Source organism: Myotis yumanensis, unplaced genomic scaffold (genome assembly GCF_028538775.1).
Source record: "Myotis yumanensis isolate MYYU_CA2020_CCGP unplaced genomic scaffold, mMyoYum1.0.hap1 SCAF_3, whole genome shotgun sequence".
In the NCBI taxonomy this organism is placed as follows: Eukaryota; Metazoa; Chordata; class Mammalia; order Chiroptera; family Vespertilionidae; genus Myotis; species Myotis yumanensis.
Genome location: NW_027223754.1, coordinates 104,713,185 through 104,738,416, shown reverse-complemented (window position 1 = coordinate 104,738,416; position 25,232 = coordinate 104,713,185). Strand labels below are relative to the sequence as shown.

General features: G+C 41.8%; 1 protein-coding gene and 1 pseudogene across 1 annotated transcript in view; both read right to left on the bottom strand.

Moving 5' to 3' along the window:
• Positions 1 to 25,232, bottom strand: part of FREM2 (FRAS1 related extracellular matrix 2) — a 377,463-nt gene that overhangs the window by 7,659 nt on the left and 344,572 nt on the right. The window contains exons 17-22 of the mRNA XM_070409236.1: positions 11,115 to 11,307; positions 9,512 to 9,616; positions 5,875 to 6,002; positions 5,651 to 5,785; positions 4,801 to 4,927; positions 3,820 to 4,007 (exon numbers count right to left, since the gene is read on the bottom strand). Of these exons, the coding sequence (XP_070265337.1) occupies positions 3,820 to 4,007; positions 4,801 to 4,927; positions 5,651 to 5,785; positions 5,875 to 6,002; positions 9,512 to 9,616; positions 11,115 to 11,307 (876 nt within the window). The remainder of the gene's footprint in view (positions 1 to 3,819; positions 4,008 to 4,800; positions 4,928 to 5,650; positions 5,786 to 5,874; positions 6,003 to 9,511; positions 9,617 to 11,114; positions 11,308 to 25,232) is intronic.
• On the bottom strand, positions 7,899 to 8,824 carry LOC139005150 (uracil-DNA glycosylase pseudogene; annotated as a pseudogene).

The following is a 25,232-nucleotide window of genomic DNA, read 5'->3' as shown; positions in this document are numbered from 1 at the left end:
AGACACTTTGAAAGAGGACATACAGAAGGTCCAGAGACATATGAAAACATGCTCAAAGTCAGTAATCATCTGAGAGATGCAAATCAAAATGACAATGAGGTACCACCTGTTAGAATGGCTATCATCAACAAATCAACAAACGACAAGTGCTGGCGAGGATGTGGAGAAAAAGGAACCCTTGTGCACTGCTGGTGGGAATGCAGAGCGGTGCAGCCACTGTGGAAGACAGTATGGAGTTTCCTCAAAAAGTCAAAAATGGAACTCCCATTTGACCCAGTGATCCCACTTCTAGGAGTATATACCAAGAAACCAGAAACACCAATAAGAAAGGATATATGCACCCCTATGTTCATAGCAGCACAATTTACAATAGGTAAGATTTCGAAATAGCCCAAGTGCCCATCAGCAGATGAGTGGATTAAAAAACTGGTACTTCTACACAATGAAATACTATGCCGCTATAAAAAAGAAGAAACTTTACCATTTGCAACAGCTTGGATGGAACTGGAGAGCATTATGCTAAGCAAAAGAAGCCAGTAGGAGAAAGATAAATGTCACATGATCTCACTCATATGTGGGATATAATGATCAACATAATTTGAAGAACAATAATAGATCCAGAGACAAATGGTAGGGGGTGGTTAGAGAGCAACCAGAGTACTTGTATGCATGCATATTAGCATAAGCAATGGACACAGGCACTGGTGTGGTGGGGGCTTGCCGGGTGAGAATGTCTGGGGGGATGTGTCAATTGGGGGAAAAGGAGACATATGTAAAACTTTAGACAATAAAAATAAATAAACAAACAAACAAACAAATAAATAAATAAAGTCATTTTAATTATAGTTGATATTCAACATTATATTAGTTTCAGGTGTACAGCAGAATGGTTAGATTTATATATATAAAAGCCTAAGTGACAGAACAACCAGTTGACCGGTTGCTATGACTCGCACTGACCACCAGGGAACAGATGCTCAATGTAGGAGCTTCCACCTGGTGGTCAGTTTGCTCCCACAGCCAACCTCCTGTGGCCCTTTCCCCTGGCCAGTCAACCTCCTGTGGCCTTCCCCGCCCCGGGCAGGCTAACCTCCCACGGCCCCTCTTCCCGGCCAAGCTCCCATGGCCCTGATTGGCCCTGATCGCTAGCCAAACCGAGGGACCTACCTGTGGATGAATTTGTGCACTGGGCCTTTAGTATTTATATAACTTACAAAGTGATTTCCCCCATAAGTGTAGTACCCACCTGACAATAATACTGTAATATTACTGACTATGTTCCCTATGCTGTATATTACATCCCTCTGACTATTTTGTAACTGCCAATTGGCACATCTTGATCCCCTCACTTTTTCACCAGCCCCTCAACTGCCCTTCCATCTGTCAACTATCAGTTTATATTCTGTGTGTATGAGTTTTTCTATTTCTCCACATCCTCACCAACACTTGCTAGTTGATTTATTGATGATAGCCATCCTGACAAGTGTGAGGCAGTGTCTCATTGTGGTTTTAATTTCTCTGATAATTAGTGACTTTGATCATATTTTCATATATCTAATGGCCATTTGTAAGTCCTCTTTGCAGAAGTATCTATTCAGATCCTCTGGCCATTTAAAATATTTTTATTTAATTAACGTTGGTATACAGTATTATATTCATTATGTTAGTTTCAGGTGTACAATATAGTGATTCAACTTTTCTATACCTTAAAATATGATCACCCCACTAATTCTGGCCTGTAAAGTTTCTTTTGAAAATTCAGCTGACGGCCTTATGGGAGCTACTTTTCTCTTGCTGCTTTCAAGATTCTTTTAGTCTTTAATCTTTGCATTTTAATTATGGTGTGCCCTATGTGGGTTATTTTGCTTGGGACTCTCTGCTCTTTCTGAACTTGTATGCCTATTTAATTTGCTAGGTTAAAGCTTTCCATTATTATTTCTTCAGATTTATTTCAATCCCTTGCTCTTCTGGTACTTCTCTGATGCAAATGTTAGTACACTTTATGTTGTCCCAGAGGCTCCTAAAACTATTCTCGTTTTTTTCTTTTTCTGTTCCAATTGAGTGTTTTCCACTATTTTTTTCTCATATTGCTAATTTGATCTTCTGCTTCTTCTAATCTGCTGTTGATTCTATCTACTGTATTTTTCATTTCAGTTATATTCTTTATTTCTGACTGGTTCTTTTTTATGATTTCCATCTTATATAAGTTTTCACTGAGTTCATTATTCTTTCCTAAGTTCATTGAGCATCCTTATAATTAGTGTTTTGAATTTTGTATTTAGTAGTTTGCTAGTCTCCATTTTTTTTCTGAAATTTTGCCCTATTCTTTCACTTGGGAAATGTTTCTTTGTCTCTTTTCAGCTGCTTTCCCTGTGTTTGTTTCTATGTATTAGGTAAATCTGCCATGTCTCCCATTCTTGGCAGAGTGTCCTTATGCAGTAGGTGTCCTGTGGCACAGTCAGCCTGGTCACCTGAGCTGGGTGCTTCAGGGTCTCTCTTTTGTGAGTTGTGTATGCTCTCCTATTGTAATTGAGTTTTGATTGCTATTGGCACATCAGTGGGTCAGATAGACCCTCAGGCTGACTGGCTGTAGGACCAGCCATGAATACAGTGGATGAATTGTTGTGCAGGGGTTTACCCCACAGAATGAGATTCGCATTTGCAGGGCTCTGGTGACTGTCTAGTACACCCTTTCTGTATGTCATTTGTGGAGTTAATTGGGTTGTGCTCTGGTACGACATGAAGTTAGCTACTGTGTTGGTTCTGGGAACTCTTGGGAGGGGCTTTGGTACAGGCCAAGATCAGCCATTTTCTGTGGCCAGTGCAGGCCACCTGGTAGGAGTTACAAAATGATCTGTAATTTGTTGCTGCCAGTCCTATGTGTGGGGGCACCTGGGAGAGGCTATGTTGTGAACTGAGGCTGGCTGCCACTAGTACTGTGCTTGGGGCTATTTAATAAGTGGTATAGGACATGCCCAGGCTAGCCTCTGCTTTTAGGAGTTTGTGGATCTTTGACAGATTTTAGGAACATTTGAAGCATGGACCAAGGCCAGCCATTTGTGTCGAATAGCCGCTGAAAAAGGTTCAATTCAGGTGTGTCAGTTGGGTAGGGTCTCAAGGAATCACCAGGGTGGGGCAAGAAGTGTTAGCAGGTTACTAGAGACTCAGATTTGGTTCCACCCTGAACCTGATGGCTGTGTGGATTAAGGGCTTAACAAAGGTGCAATGATGCCTGCCAGCATTTCAGTCTTGAACAGATTTGCTTCTCTACCCCTTGCCGTGAAGCTACACAATTCCCATATGTCCCTGAGTCCCTGGTGATTTTTGATCTACTGTTTCTTCACTGGAGTGTAGCATGAGTGTCAGCAAGTGAGTCTGTGCTCAGGATCTTTAAGAGGATACCTTAAGAGGGTCGGTCTACAGCAATCCTCTGTCTCACCTGGAAGGAAACCCTGCTGATTTTCATAGCCATATGTCATGGGGACTTCGACTGTCAAAACTGGGGGGTCTGGGCTGGTGACCCCAGTGTGGGGATAGCATCCCTTGCTCCTCTGAGGGAACCTGTACAACCAAGGTATCCTTCCCTATTCTTAACAGCCACACATGGGTGTGGGATCAGCCCATTTTGCTTTTCCATCCTTCCTATGAGTCTCAATGTGGCTTCTTCTTTATATTCTTAGTTATAGTAGTTTTTTAAGCTAGCCTTCAGGTGGTTCTCAAGGGTGGTTGTTCTATAATTTAGTTTTAATTTTGATGTGGTTATGGGAGGAGGTAAGTGCAGCATTCATTTACTTTATCTTGACTGAAGTCCACACTTACCACAATTTTAAATCTATATAAGAGTGAAGTAGAATCAGCTAAGCAGCCATATTCTGCATTCTTTGGACTGTACTTGGGAACATAGCCATCAGCTCCAGTGCACAGAAACACCTTCTCAATACTGCAGTAAAAGGAATCACCTAGATTCTGGACAGGATCTACCATAACACGACCATAAATAATATCACCTGAAACAGAGATGCAAAAATGTTATTTCTATTATGTAACACTGCAAACAATTTGTGACACTAATGACACCAGAGAGAATTTTCTTCTCTTCTTAGTATGGCATCAAATGCAGAAGACCTTTTAGTATTAGCTTCAGGATCAATTTTACTCCTATGCCTTATATATGACCACTTTGCAGAATGACCACAAGTGACTGAATATGTATTGGCCTTCACATATTTAGCCAGTAGTGGAATAATCTCAAGTCTTGGCCTATAACTTAACCTCCTAGTTTACATAAATAAGTTAGTTGGTACAATGCAGATTAGTACTTTATAGAATAGCACTAAAAACATCAATAAAAAGCTGAATTAACTTTATCTGATTGTGAAAGAGGGTTTAAGGAAATTCCCTGGTATTCAAGTATCTATTTCACAGTCATTACTGAACTCTTATCACATGTTCTAGATATTTGGCAAGAAAATCACAATGCTGGCCCATGAGGCATTTACAACTTCATGTAGCTGCAATATTTGAGTTTGTAAAACTTGAAAATACATTCAAGAAAAAAAAATCGACTTAGGTAAGGAAAAAACAGATTAATTCCCAAAAAATAAAATCATTCAGTAACATAAACCCAATTCCAGTGACACCCCCCTCTCCCAGCCCTACCACAGTGATAAAGACTCAATTATATTCTCAAAACCATAGAAGAGGTTACAATTTTTCTCCTAAACACAATTCTAATAAAGCAAAGCACAACAGATATAATGTATAACATACAGAGCAGGCCCCTCATTTGTAAAGTGATACCTTCTGCAAAAGCAACATCACTCTCATGCCCAAATCCCATGGATCCATCAGACAACCAGAGACTCTTCTTGGAGAGTAGGTACATTTGGGTGTTCAAGCTAAACTCAGCCGCCACTGGATCACTGACCTAAAACGAAGTGTAAAAGCCCTATTATATGTTGTTGATTATTCTGATGGTACACAAACATATTATTCACAGATACACACATTTACTGTACACTGATATGTAAAATACTAAACATAGTATTGTAATTTTCAGGTCCAACCAAATAAATTTAGGGAATTGTAATATTGGTTTTGTCCTTTTTGAGAAGGCTAAACTATCGAGGTTAATTCATTTTTTGAATGAGACTAAATAGCTTTGCTTGAGCCCATTTCCATAGGTTTATTGGGGTATATAAGGGACTTGTAAACATCATGGTCAGTGGCAGGCAAACATTTAGTATTGATTCTTAGACAAAAAGTGCCTTCACATTTCTTCTAATATATGGCAATTAGGTACTTTGAGGTGGCATGAACTACAGAATATTTATTCTTAAAGGTCAAGAACAAGATAAAGAAATGCAGAAGAACAAGGGAAAATTCTCAAATCTCTAAGGCAGCAAACTCCAGGAAGAGATAATTAAAAATTAACCCTTGCATACTCTTAGATTATGGATTTTATATATTGAACTAACAACTGATAAAAGGCAATTCTCTTCCTACTTCCTATATGTCTGACTTCCTTTTTTCCCCCTAGGATACAGGAATTAAAATCACTGTGTGAATTTTTTTAACTGATAAAAGTAAACCAAACAAATAACATCGTGGGATTCTACAAGTCACAGGAAAATAATCCTATGAGACATACCTGCTGGAATCGGATGTCAAGATCAAAGGTGACAGGTTCTCTGGGGTTGCAGGTGACAGGCAGGTGATACTTCTGATGCAATAGGGTGGTGCATGGCAGCAGTTTTATAGTATAGGTTCCTGAGTAGTCACGTACCTTTGAGGAAAAGAGAAGGTACTTAAAAATCTGAGGTGCAATCAGAGGTAACAGAAAAGGAAAATGAAGTAAGAGCCTTAGTCACTTACTGCAAAATCAGAGACAAAGCTCCATTGCTGGACTGGCTGGTTATAGGTTGGTTCACTCCTTATTAGGTGCAGGGAAAAAGTCAGTTCTGGATGATCAGCTGACATGATCATTGATCTTGTGAAGGATCCTAGAAAAGTGCCAATAACAATAATGTCATGGTGGTTTAAAGGGTACATAACAGTTTAGAGTTTTCAAGTATTTTAGAATACATTATTTGCTTTTATTCTTATAACGAGCCTACAAAATAGCAGGGTTCATATTCTCATTTTGCAGATAGAGAAACTGTGTAACTCTCCCAAGATCACACAGCTAGGTTTTGTACCTTCTGATTCTTAATTCAGTGCTTTTTCCCACTGTATAATTCTGTCAAAAGATACTTGTGCAGAAATGCTCAAATAGTTCAAGGCTAGTTTCAAGAGAGGCAAAACAGTACAACAAAGCCTCATGTGAGTGCATTTATTGTGCACCAAAACTATTAGCTGAACTTCCCAGTCTATTAACATCCACATAGCTGGGCAAACCCAACTTACATATGGAATCAAACTGTAATTAGATTGGCTGCAATCATGTCTAAACAAAGATTCAATTTATTAGAAAGGTAGACATGTGGATGGGGATTGTAAAGGCTAGGAAATCCTTATTTTCCAGAACTGTCAATTACAATAAGATAAATGATTTTTTTTGTTCTGTACTTCTTGTAGTTCAATATCATAAAAATAAATGAACATTTTTTCTATTCCTTAATTTTCAGCCCTATTTTCTCCTTTGTTTAGAGCTCCCACCTAGAAAAAGAAGGACATAGAAGAAAGTGAGTGAATTATTTTCCACTTCCAATCTGGCATCACTTGGCATACCATGAAAATATGCAAATCATTTTAGTAATATGGAGAGTCAAATGAAAATTTTTTTTTTTTGAAACTTCAGCAACCTTTTATTACCAAACTCTAAGCAGGTTTAACTTTGAGCCCAGCTCACAGCATCTCTAACAGGACCTTGGATGGAGGCTCAACCCTAATAAAGATGGTCTCTTAAACAAAGGAGTAAAAAAATACAAAACATCCACAGAAATCGAACTGTGACGTCCTGGTTCATTGGTCGACCCTCGACCCCTGAGCCACGTCAGCCAGGCATTTAAATATTTTTTAAAAGAGCGAAATTCTCCAGTGTTGCAGAAAATGGTATCCCAATGTGATTTCAGTCCAGCAAAAACAGCATTTGGCACTATGCTGCCTTTTCTCCCAGTTCAAGATACACATGGGAGAAAACCATTTCCCTTCTTAAAAAAACACAAAACCAAACCAAACCCCTTTCTCCTTCCTGTTCAACTTCCACTGCTTATTCCTAGAAACACCCAGAGAACAATATAAACTAGGCCCGGCCTACTTCTCCTGGCCTCTGCCAGTCCGAAGGCTCACAGCCGGAATTGTTCCTTAGGAATTTTCTCCTCTGCTACAATCAGGAAACTGACCCCTAATTTCTGGGAACTGGCAAAAATAAAAAACTCCCATTTCCTTCCAGGAGGGGCCTGAGGGCTCTGTAAAGGATCAAAGGGCAGTGCACCTGGCCCATGTGCGAAGGGGGCCTTTCTATATAAAAACACTCAACACCTTATAACCTAATGTTTAACCTACAGGTAAAAGTGAGGAGCAGCTAACTGAGATACTAAAAAGGTGCTTATCTCCCCATCTTCAACCATAAAGGAAACAGAGTGGAGGAGAGTCTAGAGAATTTGACCTCTCCTTTCCCAAAACTTCGACGTGTCTTCTAAGCCAAAGCCAAGTTCCTGAGACAGACCCGTGGTCACCGGGTACAGTCTCTGCTGGATAACACTGCCGCTCCTGGGCAGCCTGGCACATGGCCCCTTTACGGAAACGTTCTCCCTGGTGTGCATAGTGCTTAAGGATCACTAGGGAAGTTATTTTCTCAATTCGACTCCGTCACTGACAAATACTTCAACAGCAGCTTCTAGAAACTGCCCGGAGGACCCCCTCCCTCATCCCCCGTCCCCTCCCCCAGTTCAGGGTCACAGATCGTTCCAGTTGATGGGTTCCTTGCCAGACTTTTGCAGCAGCTCGTTGGTTTCAGAGAAATGTTTGCACCCAAAGAACCCTCTGTACACCGACAATGAGGAGGGATGGGCGGTCTGCAGCACGTGGTGACGCTTCCTATCGATGGCACTGCCCTTCTTCTGAGCATAAGAGCCCCAGAGCAAGAAGATGAGGCCACTCGAGTTCTGATTTAGCCAGGACACAACCGCATCGGTGAATTGCTCCCAACCTCTCTCCTTATGAGAATTGGCCTGATGCGCCCGTACTGGTCCGGTCCGTGAGGACAGCGTTGAGTAGGAGAACACCTTGCTTGGCCCACCCAGATAAATCTCCATGGCCAGGATGAACAAAACCATCTATGTCTGTAGACAGCTCTTTATAAATGTTTTCCAAACTGGGCGGAGGCGGGACAGGTCTTTGCACACTAAAGCAGAGCCCATGAGCTTGACTGGGTCCATGATATGGATCCTGTCCCAGGATGACAACCTTCACATCTCTTATGTTGCACATTTGGGTCCACGTGAAGACTTGGTGTGGGGGTGGGTAAACAGTGTAACGTCTTCTTTCTTCTGCAACAAATCCCATTAGCTTAAGAAAATACGGTTTCCCGAACTCTCCGCTCAGGTGCTTCTTCCAGCTCTCCCCGAAGCCCACGGGCACGTTGCGAGCCGCGAGTCTCAGCAGGGCCTCGGCCTTGTTCTTCTGGATGCGGACCAACTGCTGGGGGCTCAGCGGGCCGAGGGCGGTGTGCCGGGCTCCTCCTGCTCCGCCGGGCCTTCTTGGCGGGGCTGACCGCTGCATCCCCGCTCTCCTCAGCTACGGCCGCCACGCCGGTCCCCGGGCCGGCTCGGGGCTGCGGGCTCGGGGAGAAGAAGGAGTAGAGCGTCTTCTGGCCGATCATCCCGAAGCCGCCCGGGGACCCGCGAGGCTGGGGGAAGCGGAGGTGCGCCGCCCGGGGTCCCGCGAGGCTGGCGCCAAGCGGCGCGCGCATCATGAAAATTTTTTTAATGAAATGTCCTTTATATTAAAAAAAAGCTTTGACATGGGACTTTAGTGACTGCTACCTTATTGATATTCAAATCACAGTCCATCAGTTAGTAAAACTACATAGCCAATAATTAAAGGTAACATGTCTGAAACTTAAGAACAACAGTGAAGTGATACTTCTGGCTCAATTATAAAGGTTTCTTACATACCTATAAAACAGTTATGAAAAGAGAAGTCCTTTCTGAACAAATAAATTATAATTCATTTATTTTTGTACTGTGGAATTGAAGTAGAAAAGGAGATTGTTGTTGCTATGCTCTTTAAGGAAAATTTTATTTAAATAAACTCAATAGAGTTTTCTTTTACATTTACTTTAATCATTTTGTATTTTCTCTAAAAGTCTACATAGATAATGATGATTTTGTAGATAATGAGATGTAGCCAAAAAATTATCAAGCCTTCATGTAGATAATTGCATCCATGCAATTAATTTGAAATTAAGGACTTCAAAGCCCACAAGGAAGCATGGAAATATGTGTGAATATGGAAAAGTCTACCCTTGTGGTATTGGGAGTGGCTATTAATGAGTAATGGGGCTTACCAGGATGTGACAGCACAAACAAGCCATGGAATTTAGCTTCTGTCTTGAAGTTCACAACCAAGCACCCCTCTTCACCAATGCGCATGCTAGCTGGATACAGAGAACCTACAATGGGGTAGCATACAAGAGTAGCAATATTGATGATCAGGCATGCTAATGTACAGGATTTCTTCCAAAAATGAGTTCAGATTCACTTCATCTTTTTTAAAAAATATGTTTTTATTGATTTCAGAGAGAGGAAGAGAGAGAGGGAGAGAGAGAGAGAAACACTGATGAGGGAGAGACATCAATCTGCTGCCTCCTGCATACCCCATATTGAGGATCAAGCCCACACTTGGGCATGTCCCCCAACCAGGAATTGAACCGAAGACCTCCTGGTGCATGGAATGACACTCAACCAACTGAATCACACTGGCCAGATAGATTTACCTCATCTTTAAGCATTCTAGCCAAAGGGTTAACACCCTTTGAGTGATAGGAGAGGCAGAAGAGAAAACATGGAATTAAAATATGTCAAATAATCTAGAATAATTGTTCAGGATGAACATATTACCTCACACATGGCTTTCAGGTAATTTTAATTTATTTAAGACAGAAGATTTTGAGATGTATTATCAACAGTATTTTCCCTTTGACTCATAAAAAGTAATTCAGGCATGAGGCTCAGACACACATGGAACTAGAACAGTGGTATGTGCTTAAAGAGAAATAGCACTAATTCTACTAATAGATTAATTAGCTTTATGCTTATGGATTTTGAATTATGATTCTGACATGGAGATTGAGACAAAATTTTGTAGATGCTTTTGGGCCCAATAATTATTGGCACTTACCACATTATTTCAAACATTCTGCTAAAGTATCAAAGAATAATAGAATTTATAATAATAAAAGCATAATATGCAAATCAACCAAACGACCGTCTGGATGTCCTTCCAGATGACCTTCCAGACGAAGCTGGGGCTGCAGCCTCGGATCGAGGCAGCCGCCACGGCAGCTAGGGAGGGATCGAGGCAGCTGCCGCAGCTGTGAAGGCCTACTCTTGCACAAATTTCGTGCATCAGGCCTCTAGTTTTAAAATAAAAAGAATATTGGAAGTCTAGTCTACCTTTCAGAAGAAACTGAGTGCCATACAGGTTAAGCAATATGTTCAAGATCACACCATTGATTAGCTGTAGAGCCAAAATTAGAACCCAGGACTTTAAAATGCAACTCCCATTTTCTGAAACAAAAATGTGTAACTTTCTTCTCTTGAGTTAATTCTTTATTTTCAATTGATACTACCTCTTTTTTGATACATTCATTTTTCTGGAATCTAGGGACATATACAGATTGTGTTGTGTAACATATAAATAATTAATCACCTAAAATGGACTATGAGAGTTAAATGTCCATGAAATATAGATATTACATTTAACAGTCACATATTACACAAAACTTGAGGCACTGATAAGATTTATTTAAAATAAAGTATTTTCATGATAAAAATAAAATTATCAGAAAATGTTGACTATAAAAATAAATTCACTAAAAGTTGGCTTTTATGACTTTTAGCTGCTATAAAAAGTCCTCTTAAGTAATTCAAATCGGTACATTTTCCCACCTTTGAGTTCAGCTTCTGGTGGGCTGCCAATTCCATCATTCCACAAGATGGCAGTGTCATACACGAAAGTTAGACGAAGTTCTGACTTCAAGTCAAAATGCTGCCAACCTCCTACTCCAACAGGGGAATGGTACACGTAGGAAACATACAGAGGGACTCGAAGAGTCACATACGACTGCACTAGGTTTAAGACCTAAAACGATGAAATTATATTTATCAACACAATTCAGCATTGTTAACTAAATAAGCTTAATTTTGTACAAGCCATTTTCTCCTTTCACTAACTGAAGATTTTGAATAATTATTGAGGAAAAGAAATAACAGCATTTACAACACTTAATTTTAAAGAATTAAATAGTTGTTTCTATACTACCTTCCTTTGCAACAAAGGATATGTAGCAGAAATCCTTAAGATAAATAGCATTATCTTTAGCATACTACACTTACACAGTCCTTTTAGTTTTATAGCAGCTTTAAGATACAGTTCATATACCATATAATTCACCAACTTAACGTGAACAAATCAATGGTATTTAATATATTCATGGAGTTATGCAACTTTCCCCATTAATCAATTTTGGAATATTTTCATCACCTTCAATAGGAATTCCATACCCATTTAGCAATCAATCCCTTAATTTCTCCTTTCCTCCGCAGTCCCTGGTAACCCCTAGCTTACTTTTAGTCTGTATGTATTTGCCTATTCTGGACATTTTACATAAATGGAATCATACAATATGTGGTCTTTTGTGATAGCTTCTTTCACTTAGCATACTATTTTTAATGTGAATCCATGTTGTAGCATGTTTCAATACTTTTATTACTGAATAGCATACTACTGTATGAATATATCATATTTTATTAATCCATTCATCAGTTAATGGGCATTTGGACATTTTCTAGTTTTGGACTATTATGAATAATACTGTTATAAGATACTTTTTAATTATTATATAGATAAAGAGGAAATAAAGCAGGAAAGATCTGGAAGCAAATATAATTAGTTGAAATGAAGTATCTTGCTTAAAATTTATACTTTCCCCTTTAGGTATTTTGCAGGTGGATTGGGGGTCAGGGAGAATAAACCAGTATTTGTTTACTGAGCACAACATTTTAGACATTGTGTTACGCTCACAATAAAAGTTATTCAATATTTTAACTCTTTCCTATAATTATATTTATATGTATTTGTGAATGGGTGGATAGATGATGAATAGAAAAAGAGAGAGAGGAAAAGTAAGACAGAGAAATAAAGCCAATTTCCCACAAAATTTTTTAAGCCTATGAATGACGTTGCCAATATTAAAACCCAGCATTTGGCCCATGCATTTTCTACTCTATCATACTTCATTGCATTCCAAACAAAGCTGATGGCAGTCTTAAGATCACCTAACATATTCACAGATGACATGTTATTGTACATTGAAAACCCTAAAGAATCCATGAAAAAACTACTAGATTTAATAAATAAATTCAGTAATGGTAGCAGGATACAAAATTAACACCTGGAAATCTATGGCTTTTTTATACACCAACTAGTGGCCTGGTGCACGAATTTGGGCACATTGAAAGTGAATTAATTAGAAGAAATATTTTAATATTGCTATTTTCCCTGCCCCCCAATTGCCGTCCCCTCCTTCTGCCCGCTGGCACCTGCCTTGGCTGTCCTGGTGCCACCTGCTTGCTAGCCCCGCCCCCCACCGACTGGTCCTTCTACTGTTTGGACAATTTGCATATTACCCCTTTATTATCCTACATAATAAAGAGGCAATATGCAAATTGACCATCACTCCAACACACAAGATGGCTGCCCCCATGTGAACACAAGATGGCCAGCAGGGGAGGGCAGTTGGGGGATGCCCAGGCCTGCAGGGGAGGGCAGTTGGGGGTGACCAGGCCTGCAGGGGAGGACAATTGGGAGGGGGATGCAGGCCTGCAGGGGAGGGCAGTTGGGGGGGGGGCCAGGCCTGCAAGGGAGGGAAGTTGGAGGGACCAGGCTGGCAAGGGAGGGCAGTTAGGGGTGACCGGGCCCCCAGGGGAGGGCAGTTAGGTGTGACCAGGCCTGCAGGGGAAGGCAGATAGGGGGTCCAGGCAGGCAGGGGAGCAGTTAGGCATCGATCAGGCTGGCAGAGGAGTGGTTATGGGGTGATCAGGCTGGCAGGCAGCAGTGATTAGGGGCAATCAGGCAGGCAGGCAGGCGAGTGGTTGGGAGCCAGCAGTCCTGGATTGTGAGAGGGATGTTCGACAGGCAGTCAGACATCCCTCTAGGGGTCCCAGATTGGAGAGGGTGCAGGCTGGGTTGAGGGACACACACACTCCCCCTCCCTTCTCCCCGTGCACAAATTTCGTGCATTGGGCCTCTAGTATAGGATAATGAACTCACAGAAAGAGAAACAACAAAAACACTCCCATTTACCATTGCAACCAAAAAAATTAAGATACCTATGAAAAAACATTTGTAATTAGTTGATTTATTGATGATAGTCATTTTTACAGGTGTGAGGTGATATTTCATTTGGTTTTAATTTGCATTTCCCTGATGATTAGTAAGGGTGAGCACTTTTTCATATGTCTATTGACCATACATATCCTATGTGAAAAATTTTCTATTCAAATCCTCTGCCCATTTTTTTTTTGTTAAATATATTTTATTGATTTTTTACAGAGAGGAAGGGAGAGAGATAGAGAGTTAGAAACATCGATGAGAGAGAAACATCGATCAGCTCTCTCCTGCACACCTCCTACTGGGGATGTGCCCGCAACCCAGGTACATGCCCTTGACTGGAATCGAACCTGGGACCCTTCAGTCCGCAGGCCAATGCTCTATCCACTGAGCCAAACCGGTTTCAGTGACTCTGCCCATTTTTAAACCATATTATTTGTTTTTTGATGTTAAGTTGTATAAATTCTTCATAAAATTTGGATATTAACCCCTTATCAGATATATCATTGGTGAATATATTCTTCCAATCAGTAGGTTATCTTTTAGTTTTGTTGTATAAATAGTTTTTACTTTGTTCTAGTCTCATTTTTCTATTTTTTTCTTTTGTTTCCCTTGCCTGAGGAGAAATATCTTTAAAAATATTTCTAAGAGTGATGTCAAAGAATTTATGGCCCATGTTTTCTTCTAGAAGTTTTATGGTTTTAGGTCTTACATTTAAGTCTTTAATGCATTTTGAGTTTATTCTATATGGTGTAAGGATGTGTCTAGTTTCTTCCTTCCTTCCTTTCTCTCTTTCTCCCTTTCTTTCTTTCTTTCTTTCTTTCTTTCTTTCTTTCTTTCTTTCTTTCTTTCTTTCTTTCTTTCTTTCTTTCTTTCTTTCTTTCTTTCTTTCTTTCTTCCTCTCTTTCTTTCTCTTTCTTTTTTGCATATATCTGTCCAGGTTTCCCAACACTGTTTATTTAAGAGACCCTCTTTACACCATTGAATATTCTTGCCTCCTTTGTCATAGATTAATTGACCATATAAGCTTGGGTTTATTTCTAGGTTCTTTATTCTGGTCCACTGATGTATGTTTTAGTTTTATTACAGTACCATGCTGTTTTGATTTCTCTAGACTTGTAGTATGGTTGGATATCAGGTAGCATAGTTTATTTCTTCTTCTCTTTTTTAAATATTTATTATTGAGAGTATTATAGATGCCACCCCCCCTTTCCCTCCATTGCCCCCCTCCACCCTAGGCCTTCACCACCCTATTTGTCTGTGTCCTTAGGTAATGCATATAAAATTGTTGATTAATTCCCCCCCTTCCCTCTGAGATTTGTCAATCTGTTCCATGTTTCCATGCCTCAGATACTATTTTATTCATCAGTTTATTTTGTTCATTAGATTTCTTGTTTATTTTGATTTTTAGATTAAATTGCTGATAGATATGTATTTATTGCTATTTTGTTGTTCATATTTTTATCTTTCTTTTCTTCTTCTTCCTCTTCTTTAAGAATACCCTCCAACATTTCATGTAATACTGATGAACTCCTTTAGCTTTTTCTTGCCTGTGAAGCTCTTTATCTGACCTTCAATTCTAAATGATAGCTTTACTGGGTAGTATAATCTTGGTTGTAGGTCCTTGCTATTCATCACTTTGAATAATTCTTGCCACTCTTTTCTGGCCTGTAAACTTTTTTTTGAGAAATCAGCTGACAGTGAAACCTACCAACATTTGCATTATGGGGGTGCCAGAAGGAGAGGAGAGAGAGCAAGATATTGAAAACCTATTTAAAGAAATAATGACAGGAGATATAGAACAGGGCCAGAAAGATGGCAACCTGCAGGAAGGTAGGGAGGGAGAGTGTGTGAGAGAGTGAGGGAGCTATACAGGAGTGTGTGGACGTGTGTGGGTGGGTGTGTGTGTGAGTGAAATAGGGACAGTTAGATCCTGCAGGTCATTCAAGGGGCTGCCAATCCGGGCAGTCTTAGATGGCAAAACCCTGCTGTGGCCGCAAACACTCCAGGGAGGACATCAGCAGTGCAGAGACTACGCCATCTTGAAGAACAGAACTGCTTGAGACTAAGATCCTAGCCTTGCCACCACCCAGTCTGGTCTCCATAGCAAACCGGAATCCTACAGCCGCTCTGGTAGAAGACCTGTGACCACAGCTGCAGACCCAGGGACACCAAGACTCCAGGCACCCAGGCTGCAGATTTCTGTGAGTCACAAAGCCAATCCCCCTCCCCCGCCGCCCCTGCGGCAGTGGCATAGGAACTGCCAAACCCGGGCTGCACAATAGGGCTTTCTGCACACACTCAGCAGCAGCAGCTCTGCCTGAATTTGAGCCTTGGTGTGGGACACGGGAAGTTTGTTTCCCGTGACCAGGCTCCGCTGGCGGGGAGACTACTGAATTTGAGCCTAGGTACACATCCTTGGGGAGACTGTTTTCTGTGACCAGATCCCACGCCCATGCAGGGCAGGGAGACAGCACTGAATTTGAGTCTGGACGTGCTGGCCCTCATCCGTGCATCAGGCCTCTATCTATACCAATAAAAGGGTAATATGCTAATTAGACTGAACATCCTTCTGGACAAAGCCATGGTGGTGGGGCCGAGGCAGAGGTGGTTAGGGGTAATCAGGCCAGCAGAGGAGGACAGTTAGGGGGATCAGGCCGGCAGGGGAGAGCAGTTAGGTGTAGCGCACGGATATAGGGTTAAGCCTCGGACTGACCTGTTGGCAAAGTCACAAACAAGTCCCAGCTTAGAGGGCACAGTCCTCTTAGCATAATTAGGCTTGACCTTATGAAGCTCCCTAGATCTTATCTGGGAAGCTAATGGGCTGAGGGAGGTGCAGCAAATGCTGCCAAAACAAGTGAAACTCACAAGAACAGTGTAACTATGGTAACCACTACCGTGTTTACTCCTGACTATACAATAAAGGCTCAGCTTGCCTCTGGATCTCTCTCTCTGTGGCCTCAGCCAGGCACAGGAAGATCCACCTAGACTCAGCTTATTCTCTTTGTCTGTCATTTCTCCATCCTTCACCACCCTCACTCAGGCTTTCGAACCCTTGGCTGAGCTGGCTCGGCCCATGTGGTGCCCAACGCAGGGCCTGAGTTTGGGGGAGCTTCAGTTGTCAGGTGAAAGGATGCTCCAGTGAAGCACGTGCAGAAAGCAAAAAGGAAGGTAAGGAGTGAAATTTAGTGATATAACTAGGTGTAAAATATGGGAAATTCAGGATTATAGGAAAAGAATATATACGTAACCATGCTTAAGGCTATGCTCCAAGCATGGGGCTGTTCTGTGAGGTATGAACAGCTTTTTGATTTGTTGAATTTTGTGAGTAAAATCTGCCCATGGTTTTCTGAGGAAGGAAAGGGAAATATAGAGGCATGGTAGAAGGTAGGAAAACAACTTAAAGATCATTATATAGTTGAAGGCCCAGGGAAAATTCCTGTCTAGTTTCAGTATTGTTGCAAAGGTTTGTCTACTCACTGGTCAGCAGAAAAAGGAAGGGGGCTGCTTTAACTGTGGCAACCAATGCCCCCTAGGCAGGAAACTTCAAACAGGGCCAGTCCCACCAGACAGTAGAGTCCTTATCCTCAACCCCACTGCAACCTTTCCAGCTGGCTCAGTAAACCTTTATCATGCCACCCCAGGAAGTGCAGGATTGGCAAGTTCTCCCTGGGGTGATAGATCAGGACTCAGGTAATAGTGGAAAGCGCCAATCCTACTCTTAAAATGGATATAAGAAAGCATTTGGGGTTTTTCTTTTTAATGCCTGCTTTGGATTGAGTAAATGGATTTTACTTAGGTTTAACACATCAAAGTTAGCTCTTGACACAAAAAGAAAAACTAACAGTTTGACTCAAAGTTAAGGTTTTATTTTGAAGTGCTAAGGCTCAAAAGTAGAACCAATTCACAATAAAAATGTAAAGCTGCAACTTTTTAAGTTAAAGTAGGAAGTCATAAATACAGAGGAGCATGTATGTTTATATGTATCTAGGAAGCCAGAGCTATTTCTTCAGTTTTCATCATACCATGTTTAGTAGCCTATTCTTCTAATGAGTTCTTACCCCATTTAGCTGAGTTAAAATAAGCTTTCTTATTGAGGCTTCATGTGATATCTTCTGATTTAACATTTTGGAGCACCTGAAAGCATTACCAGGGGTGAGGAGGAATGCAGTAGCAAGCTCTAAAATGTATACCCTTTTATGAATGGTCAGAATTCCATCAATATAAACCTTTTCTATAAAACCAAAAAAGGGGGAGAAGAATGTTATATGTTAAATTTTTAAAAAATACAATGCTGAGGGTTGTACAGCGGCCAAAAGGCATTGGGCCTCTTGTACAATAGCCTCTGCTGGGTTAGCCTGGTAGAAGGATACAAAAACCAGCCAAGAGTTTTACCAGATCTAGTGATGATGTGGGGAAGAGATTGTGTTTGTATCTTTCCCAGAAGGAGCAGAGCAGCCAATTTGGGTACCAGAGCGTTACGTGCGTCACCACAGTGGACCCAGAGAAGCTCCTTGTCCCTTTGCTCAAAAGACTGAGAGTTGCCCCAATGACAGCAATACGGAAAAGGAAGATGACAAAGGCTACGCAAGGGACCGAGGTGCCAACATGGGGTCAGCTGAAGAAGTTAACAACTGAGGCCCAGCAGATGGTAGAAAAGCAAGAAGTGGAAGCTACTCCCTCAATCATGTTTCTGGCTATGCTAGCATTGGTTAGCTGCCAGTCTCCCGCATAGACTTGAGCAGCCAAGTTGGAGGACTCTGAGTAAATCAGCAAAAGAAACTTTCATGTAGCAGAAACTCACTTATTGCTGTTTTGCATTGGCATTTTTTGTTATTCTTACTAGTTTTAAAAATGTTAACACATAGGCATTGTTTTGTTAATAGCCAGAGCTTTATGTTTAAGTTTTAAAATGTTGTCATGTCTGTAGTTTGGGTTTTGCATTGGCATTGTTTTGTTATTGTTTTAATAGCCAGAGTTTTGTTCTTGATGCTTAAGTTTTACTTTCATTATGGTAGCTTAAAAACTTTCATTATAGTAGCTTAAACATAAAAACAAGGGCGAGATGTAGGATGCGACTATAGGGTTAAGCCTTGGACTGACCTGTTGGCAAAGTCACAAACAAGTCCCAGCTTAGAGGACACAGTCCTCTTAGCATAATTAGGCTTGACCTTATGAAGCTCCCTAGATCTTATCTGGGAAGCTAATGGGCTGAGGGAGGTGCAGCAAATGCTGCCAAAACAAGTGAAACTCACAAGAACAGTGTAACTATGGTAACCACTACCTTGTTTACTCCTGACTATAAAATAAAGGCTCAGCTTGCCTCTGGATCTCTCTCTCTGTGGCCTCAGCCAGGCACAGGAAGATCCACCTAGACTCAGCTTATTCTCTTTGTCTGTCATTTCTCCATCCTTCACCAACCTCACTCAGGCGTTTGAACCCTTGGCTGAGCTGGCTTGGCAGTTAGGGGGATCAGGCCAGCAGGGTAGAGCAGTTAGGGGCTATCAGGCCAGCAGGGGAGAGCAGTTAGGGGCTATCAGGCCAGCAGGGGGAGAGCAGTTAGGGCGATCAGGCTGGCAGGGGATAGCAGCTGGGTGATCAGGCCAGCAGGGGAGTGCAGTTAGGGGGATCAGGCCAGCAGGCAGGCAAGCGGTTAGGAGCCAGTGGTCCCAGATTGCGAGAGGGATGTCTGACTGCTGGTTTAGGCTCCATCCCTGCTGAATCAGGCCTAAACCGGCAGTCGGACACACCCCTAGGGGTCCCGGATTGGAGAGGGTGCAGGCTGGGCTGAGGGACCCTCCCTCTATGCACGAATTTCATGAACTGGGCCTCTAGTTGGTGTATAAAAATGCAGCCAATTTCTGAATGTTAATTCTCTATCCTGATACTTTACTGAATTCCTTCAACAGTACTAATAGTTGTTGTTTTTTTTTTTTGTAGAATCTTTAGATTTCTGTCTCTATAGGATCATGTCATCCACAAACAGTGACATTTTAACTTCTTCCTTTCCAATTCTGATGCTTTTTATTTCTGTTTCTTGTCTGATTGCTGTGGTTATGGCTTCCAATATTATGTTGAATAAAAGTGGTGACAGATAGTCACATCCTTGTCTTGTGCCTGATCTTAAAGTAAAAGCTTATAGTATGTCATATATGGCCTTTATCATGTTGAGGTATATTCCCTGTATTACCACTTTGCTGTAAGTTTTTATCATAAAGAGATTTGGGATTTTTTTGGGTGCCTTTTCTGTATCTATTAATATGATCTTATGATTTTTATCCTTCATTTTATTTTTGTGGTTTATTATGTGAATTGATTAGTATATATTGAACCAACTTTGTAATCCAGGAATAAGTCCCACTGGATTATGTTGCATGACATTTTAAATGTATTGCTGAATTCAGTTTACTAATATTTTGTTGAGGATTTTGTATGTATATTCATCAGGAATATTGTCCTATAATTTTCTTTCTTTTTTTTTGTAGTGTCTCTGTCTGGTTTTAGTATCAGGTAATGCTGACCTTCTATAAGGAGGTTGAGTGCCTGCTCTCCTTTTCAATTTTTGGAATATTTTGATAAGTATAAGTATTAATTCTTTTTTAATGTAAAATTCTGCTACGAAGCCACTTGGTTCAGGGCTGTTTGTTGGAAGTTTTTTGATAACCAATTCGCTTTTGTTAGTAATTGTTAGTCTATTTAGATTTTGTTTCTTCCTGATTCAGGCTTGTGATGTGGTATGTCTGTAGAAATTTAATTTCTTCTAGATTGTCCAATTTGTTGGCATATCACTGTTTGTAGAATTTCCTTATAAATCTTTGTATTTCTATGGTGTCAGTTGTCACTTGATCTCTTTCATTTATGATTTTATTTATTTGTGTCCTCTCTCTTTTTTACTTGATGAGGCTGTAGGTATATCAATTTTCTTTATCTTTCAAAAAAAACCAAAACAAGCTCATGGTTTCATTCATCAAACTAAGTAATCAAAAACTCCAACAAACAAACATTTAAAGAAGAATTACCACCTATTCTCAACTATTTCAAAAATTTCAATAGAAGGAAAGGCTCCCAGCTTATTTTATGAGGCCAGCATTATTCTGATTCCAAAACAAGTAAAAGACATTACAAAAAAGAAAATTATAGGTCAATATCCCAATGAACATTGATGCAAAAATGCTCAACAAAATATTAGAAAACTTGTGGGGAAGCATGGGACTTGGTTGGAAAGTTTGTAAGGAGGAAATTCCAAAAGGTTGGAACCTCCGGAGGAGCTGGCTGAAGGTGGCTGCCCCTGCCTTGACTTTTCCAAACAAGTCTGAGCCCTCAGGTGTTTACTGGAATCTTTGTGCTTAGTATTTATATGCCTTTGCTTAAAGGACACTGCAGATGCATGTGTCTTCTGAAAGATACTTACCCTGCTGATAGTATCTAAAAGTTAATGTTAGTTCAAGCTGTTGTTACAATAAAAGACTAAAGAGGCAGGTGAATGGGGCTGTTTGGTTCCTATAGCCAAGCAGTCCATTGCTCAGGTTCTGCTGGTCAGCCTTGGCAGAAACTGAATTCAGGAATATGTTTAGAAATTCATATACCATGATTGAATGAATTTATTTGTGACATGAAAGGTTGGTTCAATGTCTGCAAATCAATTAATGGTATATACCACATAAACAGATTGAAAGGTAAAATTCATATGACCATATCAATAGATGTAAAAAGAGCATTTGACAAAAAACAACATTCATTTATAATAAAAACTCGAAACAAAATGGAGATAAAGAGAATATACCTCAATATAATAAAGGCCACATATGACACACAATGGTGAAATCCTAAAAGCATTTTCCTTAAGATCAGGAACAAGACAAGAATGTCCATCTGTACAATTTTTATTCAACACTAGAGGCCCGGTGCACAAAAATTTTTGCACTCGGGGGTAGGGGGTCCCTCAGCCCGGCCTGTGCCCTCTAGCAGTCTGGGACTCCTCGGGGGTGACCACTTGCTGGCTTAGGCCTGCTCCCCAGGGGATTGGGTCTAAGATGGCAATCAGACATCCCTCTGGCAGCCCAGCAGCCCTCGGGGGATGTCCACTTGCCAGTGGGGAGCAGACCTAAGCTGCAGTCAGACATCCTTAGCACTGCTGAGGAGGCAGGAGAGGCTCCCACCACCACCGCTGTACTGGCAGCCATCAGCCTGGCTTGTGGCTGAGCAGAGCTCCTCCATGTGGGGGCTCACTGACCACCAGAGGGCAGCTCCTGCATTGAGCGTCTACCCCTTCATGGTCAGTGTGTGTCATAGTGACCAGTCATTCCCAGTCTTTCTGCTGTTAGGGTCAGTTTGCATATTACCCTTTTACTATATAGGATAGAGGCCTGGTGCATGGGTGGGGGCCGGCTGGTTTGCCCTGAAGGGTGTCACGGATCAGGGTGGGGGTCCCACTTGGATGCCTGGCCAGCCTGGATGACGGGCTGATGGCTGTTTGCAGCTGGTCACAACCCCTTCAGGGTGGGGGTTCCCACTGGGGTGCCTGGCCAGTCTGGGTGAGGGGCTGAGGGCCGTTTTCAGGCTTCCGGGTGACTGGAGCTCCCAGCCTCTTTTTTTCCCTTTTTTTTTAAATTCTGGGATTTATTTACCTTCTATAGCTGTCACTGGAGCTGAGAGCCAGCTCCAGCTCTGAGGCCCAGCTCCAGCTCTGAGGCCTTGGCTTGCTGAAAGCAGGTATCTGGGGTTTGTTTGGCTTCTATAATTGAAATATTGTTGCTGTTCTGCTCGCTCCAGCTCTGAGGCCGTGGCTGGCTGAAAGCAGGTATCTGGGGTTTGTTTAGCTTCTATAATTAAAACATTGTTGCTTCCGGAGCTCAGAGCTGGGCCGTGGCAGGTGGGGAACCTTGGCTTCCTCCATCACTGGAGCAAGCAAGCCTCCTGCTCGCTTCAGCTGCGCGGCTGCTGGCCGCCATCTTTGTTGGCAATTAATTTGCATATCCTGCTGATTAGCCAATGGGAGGCATAGCGGAGGTATGGTTAATTACCATGTTTGTCTATTATTAGATAGGATAGTATTGAAGTCATAGCTATTGCAATTAGAGAAGAGAAAGAAATAAAAGGCATCCAAATTGGAAAGAAAAAAGTAAACTTTGCAGGTACTATATACAGAGAACCCTAAAAATCCCACTCAAAACCTCCTAAACTGATAAATGAATTTAGTAAAAAGCCAATAGACATATAAAAAGATGCTCAATGTTACTAATCATGAGAAAAATGCAACTTAAAACAACAAGAAGGTATTATCTCACACCTGTCAGAATGGCTATTGTCAATAAATCAACAAAGAACAAATGTTGGTGAGGGTGTAAAAAAAGGAAATGCTTATGCATTGTTGGTGGTTTTGAAAATTGGTGAAACCACTATGGAAAACAGTATGGACGTTTTTTCAAAAAAACCCCACTATATATAGAACTAACTCCCTTATGACTCAGCAATTCCAATTCTAGGTACCTATTAGAAAATTCACAACACTAACTTGAAAGGACATATGCATTCTTATGTTCATTGCAGCATTATTTATAACTAGAGGCCTGGTGCATGAAATTTGTGCACTGGGGTGGGGGGTGGGGAGGGTCCCTCAGCGCAGCCTGTGCCCTCTCGCAGTCCAGGACCACTTGTTCCTTACAGCCCGCCTGCTCGCTGCTCCTTACAGCTTGGCTTGCTGCTCCTTAGCACTGCTGTGGAGGCGGAAGAGGTTCCCGCCACTGCCTCTACGCTCGCTAGCCATGAGCCTGGCTTCTGGCTGAGCGGTGGTCCCCTGTGGGAGCACACTGACCACCAGGGGGCAGCTCCTGCTGAGCGTTTGCCCCCTGGTGGTCAGTGTGCATCACAGCAACCGGTCATTCTGGTCATTCCGCTACAACGTTCGCTTAAGCTTTTATTGTATAGATAGCCAAGATATAGAAGCAGACTAAGTGCCTACCAATCAATGATTGGATGAAGAAGTGGTACATATGTATTACTTGGCCATAAAAATGAATCAAATTTTACCATGTGACTACATGGATGATCCTAGATGATATTACTATAAGTGAAGTAAGAAAGACAGAAAAAGACAAATACCATATAATTTTACTTATATGTGGATTGGATCTAAAGAACAAAATAAATGAACAAACAAAACAGAAACAGACTCACAGCTAGAGTACAAATTAATGGTTGCCTGATGGAAGGGTGTTTGGAAAGATGGGTGAAAAAGGTGACAGGAAAGTACCTGGAGAACATTAGATTAAGTGAAATAAGCTGGTCAGAGAAAGGCAAGAACCATATGATTTCACTCATATATGGTATTTAATCAACAACCTAAACTTCCAAGCAAAATAGAGAAAAACTCAGAGATAGAGAGCAGGCAGACAGCTCTGGTGTGTGTGTGTGTGTGTGTGTGGGGAGGGGGGTGGAGGATTGAGGAGGGTGGAGGGATGGAACAAAAAAAGTGGATTCCAAGATGGTGGCAGTTTAGGTTAAAGCTACACTGACCTTCTTCCAGACTAAAATGGAATTACAACTGAAATATAGAAAAATCATCCTAAATAACCATCCTGAAGACTAGGTGGAGAGAAGCCTTATAACTAAGGATGTAAAGAGGAGGCCTCATTGACACTGATAGGAAGTGCAGACATACAAGAGGGCTGGCCAGGCTCACACAGGTAGCAGCTGAATTTCTGGAGAGATAATTCAGCTGTGGGGGGTTCCCCTGAGGAGTCTGGGATCTAAACCCCAAACTGGATCTCCCAGATCAGAGCACCAGAACCAGGAAAGTTTTCCATATAACATCTGGCTACGAAAAGCAGCGGGGTTTTTGTCTGCCAGGAAGAGATGGCTAGAGATGGTCTCTTAAAGGGCCAATATACAACATTTCATTTGCCATTCACCTTGGGATCCAGCAGAGGGAGGGTAGAATGGACTAGAGCTGTGTGAGGAGAGTCCAAGGGTGGTCGCTCTGAGGAGAGAGTGGAAAAGACAGCTGCTTGGATCCCTATGCTGAGTCATCCCCTCATACTGCAGAAGCCATCTTTCACAGGCAGACCTTTCCTCTGTCTAATCCATGCAGTATTAGCCTGGGGCGAGCATAGCCCCACCCATTGGAATCCCTCTCACCTTACTCGTGGAACTTATGCCCAGCTGAGGACTAAAGCTGGAGGCTCACTAAGTGACTGAGATTAACAGATAGCCTGCAGGTAGAGGTATATCCTTAGGTGCCTTGAATCTTTGCCTGACCTGCTCCTGGGCCTAGGACTACCAAAGCCAGACTTCAGTTTGCAGCTTGGTCCTTTCACATGCAGCCAGGCCCAGCAGAGGGAGCCACAAGTTGTGGATCACTGATAACTCTAAACAGGTTGCTCAGGGCCAATCATAGTCAATGTCTGACACTGGTCTGCAACAGAGTACCTCTGAAGAGGCCCAGAGCCAATACACCCAGTGGCCAGCTTCACACAACAACAGAGCAGGATCTAATAAACTTCACAAGCAGCATATCCACAGGGAAATATTGGCAGGCACCAAAACATGCTGAAGTGAATTCTGTGTTGTGTGATCAGCACCTGCACAGCAGCCTGAATGCTGTGTTGGGGGTTGAGCCTCACTGTCAGCCAGGCTGAAGGTTGAGCCCATGCACGAATGGGCCAATAGCAATCAAG